Source organism: Pelmatolapia mariae, linkage group LG10_11 (genome assembly GCF_036321145.2).
Source record: "Pelmatolapia mariae isolate MD_Pm_ZW linkage group LG10_11, Pm_UMD_F_2, whole genome shotgun sequence".
NCBI lineage: Eukaryota > Metazoa > Chordata > Actinopteri > Cichliformes > Cichlidae > Pelmatolapia > Pelmatolapia mariae.
In genome coordinates this window covers 16,463,790-16,467,170 of record NC_086236.1, presented here as the reverse complement: position 1 = coordinate 16,467,170, position 3,381 = coordinate 16,463,790, and the positions used below count along the sequence as shown (strand labels likewise).

Below are 3,381 nucleotides of genomic sequence, written 5' to 3'. Positions count from 1 at the left end.
CTGCTAGTAAAGTAAGACCTAGAAAACCAGTCTGTCACATCTTCATACCCCAGTATCCCTCCTAACCTCCGCACCCCATGCACATTTCCCTCTTGTACTGTCTTTCTCTTGTGTTCTTCAAATCCCAGTAAAGATTGATTCCAGCTGTCTGCATCTGAATCTGCGTTTTGGGTTCACATGTACTTACTCTTCCCCAGGCCCACCTTGACAACAATACTAATGAACAAAAAAAACTAAAATAGTACAAATGGACATGAAACAGCAGGGCATCCCACAGAGCGGCAGCAGCTTTACTATCTATAAAGTGACAAGTTGCATTTATTAGACTGCCAATTAAATTCAAAGCCAAATGCAGAGGAAAGGGCGGCTGATGCATACCAGGCCCAATGAACTACTCCACTTAGACAGGAGAGGAGGGCTTCCCAACCCAGCAACAACAGGTGACACATCATGCCAGCAATTTCTACCGTGCAAATGGCTCAAGTCGAAGATTAGGTCCAAAACGAATAACACACCAAACAGTTAAATACATACTTCTTCTGTTGTATTATGCTCGCCTGGGGAGGAGTAGTAAACCTTGCACCCCAGCACAAACAGGAGATGCCACAAGCAAGAAGCCTCTAAGTGCATAAACAAGTTGGATTAAGCAGACGGGTCATAGGTCAGCAGATTCAAAATGGCCATAATCAGTCATTGAGAGCAGGTTTAAATCATCCTGCTACATTAATAAAACCTTTCCCCCATGAAAGAGAGAATGCTCTTCCTGTGCAAATGGAGTGAGTATAGTTAAATTTCATGTATAGTCCACCTGGTAAGTACAACCACATGTGTCAGTTCACTTAAGTAGCAGTTTTAATGTGTTCATTTCCACAGAAAACGAGCACAGTGGGTATATAAGTATTATATGTTAGCGAGGTAGATTGTGGTTGTCTACATTCGCTGAGTGCCTGCTGATGTTTCTAGTCATAATGGTGGGTATTGAAAATTTGATCTTTTTTCAAACAATAAGAATGCGTGTACATTTACAGTATTTTTTGGCTACCAAGCAAGTAAAGCAGACTTTGTAACCAGTGTCTAATACATGTAGGCTACAGGAAATCAATAATGTGAAGTGAAAATTTAATAGAAAACATGCCCAGAAAGTGTGCGGAATGTAAGTTTCTTTTTTAATAATTAATAGAGAGACTATGCTGTGTGTGCAGTAAACATGAGCATTGGTCAGTTATAAAGGTATGTGCAATGTGTGTGTAAAATGTAATACATTGGTTTAGGACTATTGTCCCACTTGGTTTCCTCAGAAATTTCCTGACAGGTCTTGAGTCTTTGTCGGGTTGTTGTCATTATGTTTTCTTGTGCTGACCTTTATGCTTTGATTTATTTTATTTGCTCAAATATTTGTTGTCATTGTGCAAACTCTTCTTATTATTATCATTGTTATTGATGATTTTTAAATCAACAATAACAATGATTTTTAACAAAGATTTTAAAGATTTTTAAGTTGCCTTTCTGACTGTCTGCAAATGCAACCGGATTTTCTTTCTGTGTTTGAGTTGAACAATCTAGTTTAGAAAATATTATATATTTATAAGTGTAAATTGTAGATTTATCTGTCAGTGTTAATTACATTTAATTACTTATTTAATTAAACAATATTTTTGTTCAAGTGGAAATCTAAAATGAATGTCATAAATACATATTAACAAATGTACTTAAAAACAAAACAAATCTGTGCTGCATTTAATATTTGTTTTCTTCAGGTCTTCTTCAGTCCTTTTAAAAATAGAAAATATGTCCCAAACTAAAATATTTTTTCAGAGTCTTTATTTAGGTTTTTGACATTAAAACAGAGACAGTGATGTAAAAATTTAGCAACACATGATCTCTCATGATTAGAAATATGAATTTTAATTTGACCTAAATTGTATTGGTATGCAATCAAGCAATAAAAGTAAAAGAAAAAAAAAACAACAACAACGACAACTCAAAAGAAAAGTATTCAGAGAGTAAAAGAAAATCACATTATCATCAATATGGAAGCAGTTATTTAAGAAATATATAGAAATAGTTATCAGGCTTAGACTTAAACCACTGGATACACATTCTATAGGACTATTACACACACAGGGTAATAATTTCACATGGGGGGGGGGATAAAGAAAGAACTTAAGTTACACACTCATATTGATAACATTTCTCCATACTTTCATTACATTTCAGGCTCTATTATTGTCATCACTAAAGGGAAAAACAGAAGTTCATAACAGAAATATTTTCTGAAAACATTGGAAACAAACATTACTCTTGTTTTCAATGAGCTGGGGGAAAAAAAGCAAGCCTTACATAGCTGAGATAATGAATGCCTTTCTTTCAGTATGACAGTATCATTCCTGCCGGTACAGGAGCAGGCCTCCTGCCAGGAACAGAAGCCCAGTGGTGAACCAGCCAATGTAGAGTGAGGCTCCCAGCTTTATGCTGACACTACTGTCATTTCTGAGCTCGTAGGAATCACGAATGGTGATGTTGGCAATCCAGCAGACAGGTATGAGCACCAAGAAACCTGCAATTATGAAGACAACCCCAGAAGCAAAGCCCACTTTGCGCTTTTGCCCATCATCCGACATGAAGTTAGTGCGCTTGTTCCCGGCCACACCAAGCAGGATTCCAAAGATCCCACTGAGGATTGCGATAATGACGAGTGCTCTGGTAGCATTCGTGGTGTCATCTACCAGTGGTGCAAAAACCTCATACCCAACGCATTCCATCTTGCCTGTGGCGTATATTGTACAGATTTTCCATAAACCATGCCATGCTCCATAAATTTCACGAGAGTACACAGAAGTATTAATGAGGACTTTCCAGGCAGGGAGAGCACAGATCATGATAGTCCCCAATACACCAATGATGGCTAAAGCCAAACCCAAAATCTGTCTTCTACCAGCATCCATAATGAAGCTCTTTTGATCTCTTCAAAACAGGAAGTTGGTGTGTTCTTAAGAGCTGCAGTAAAGTATCTGCTCAGTAAGTGCTCAGCAGGCATCTTAAATACTCAGCGCAAATGGGTTGTGGCTTTCTCACTCACTTGGGGGTGTGTCCATATGAAGCCTGTGTTGAGGCCCCTTATCATTATCATTAAGAGCAGCAAAAATTAAGACAAAAGAAAAAATAGAAGATAAAATAGAATAGTATACTATACAAAATAGAATAAAACACTATGTTGCATCAGAAAAATTGCAATGTAAGAAGGAATAATTAATAAAAACTAAATAACTTTATATTTTAGGAAAATAATTTGGGGATAGGACTTAAAAGACAAACACATTATTTAAATTAATTGATTAACAGAGACCAGAGCAATAGTAAAGTATAAATAAATACAGACCA

The 3,381-nt window shown here is 36.7% G+C and overlaps 1 protein-coding gene across 1 annotated transcript; it reads right to left on the bottom strand.

The window, feature by feature from the left end:
* Positions 1-2,381: 2,381 nt before the first annotated feature.
* LOC134635285 (claudin-4-like) lies at positions 2,382-2,945 on the bottom strand. Its single transcript, XM_063484683.1, has one exon. The coding sequence runs from the start codon at positions 2,943-2,945 to the stop codon at positions 2,382-2,384; it is 564 nt and encodes a 187-aa protein (XP_063340753.1).
* Between the last annotated feature and the right edge of the window lie 436 nt (positions 2,946-3,381).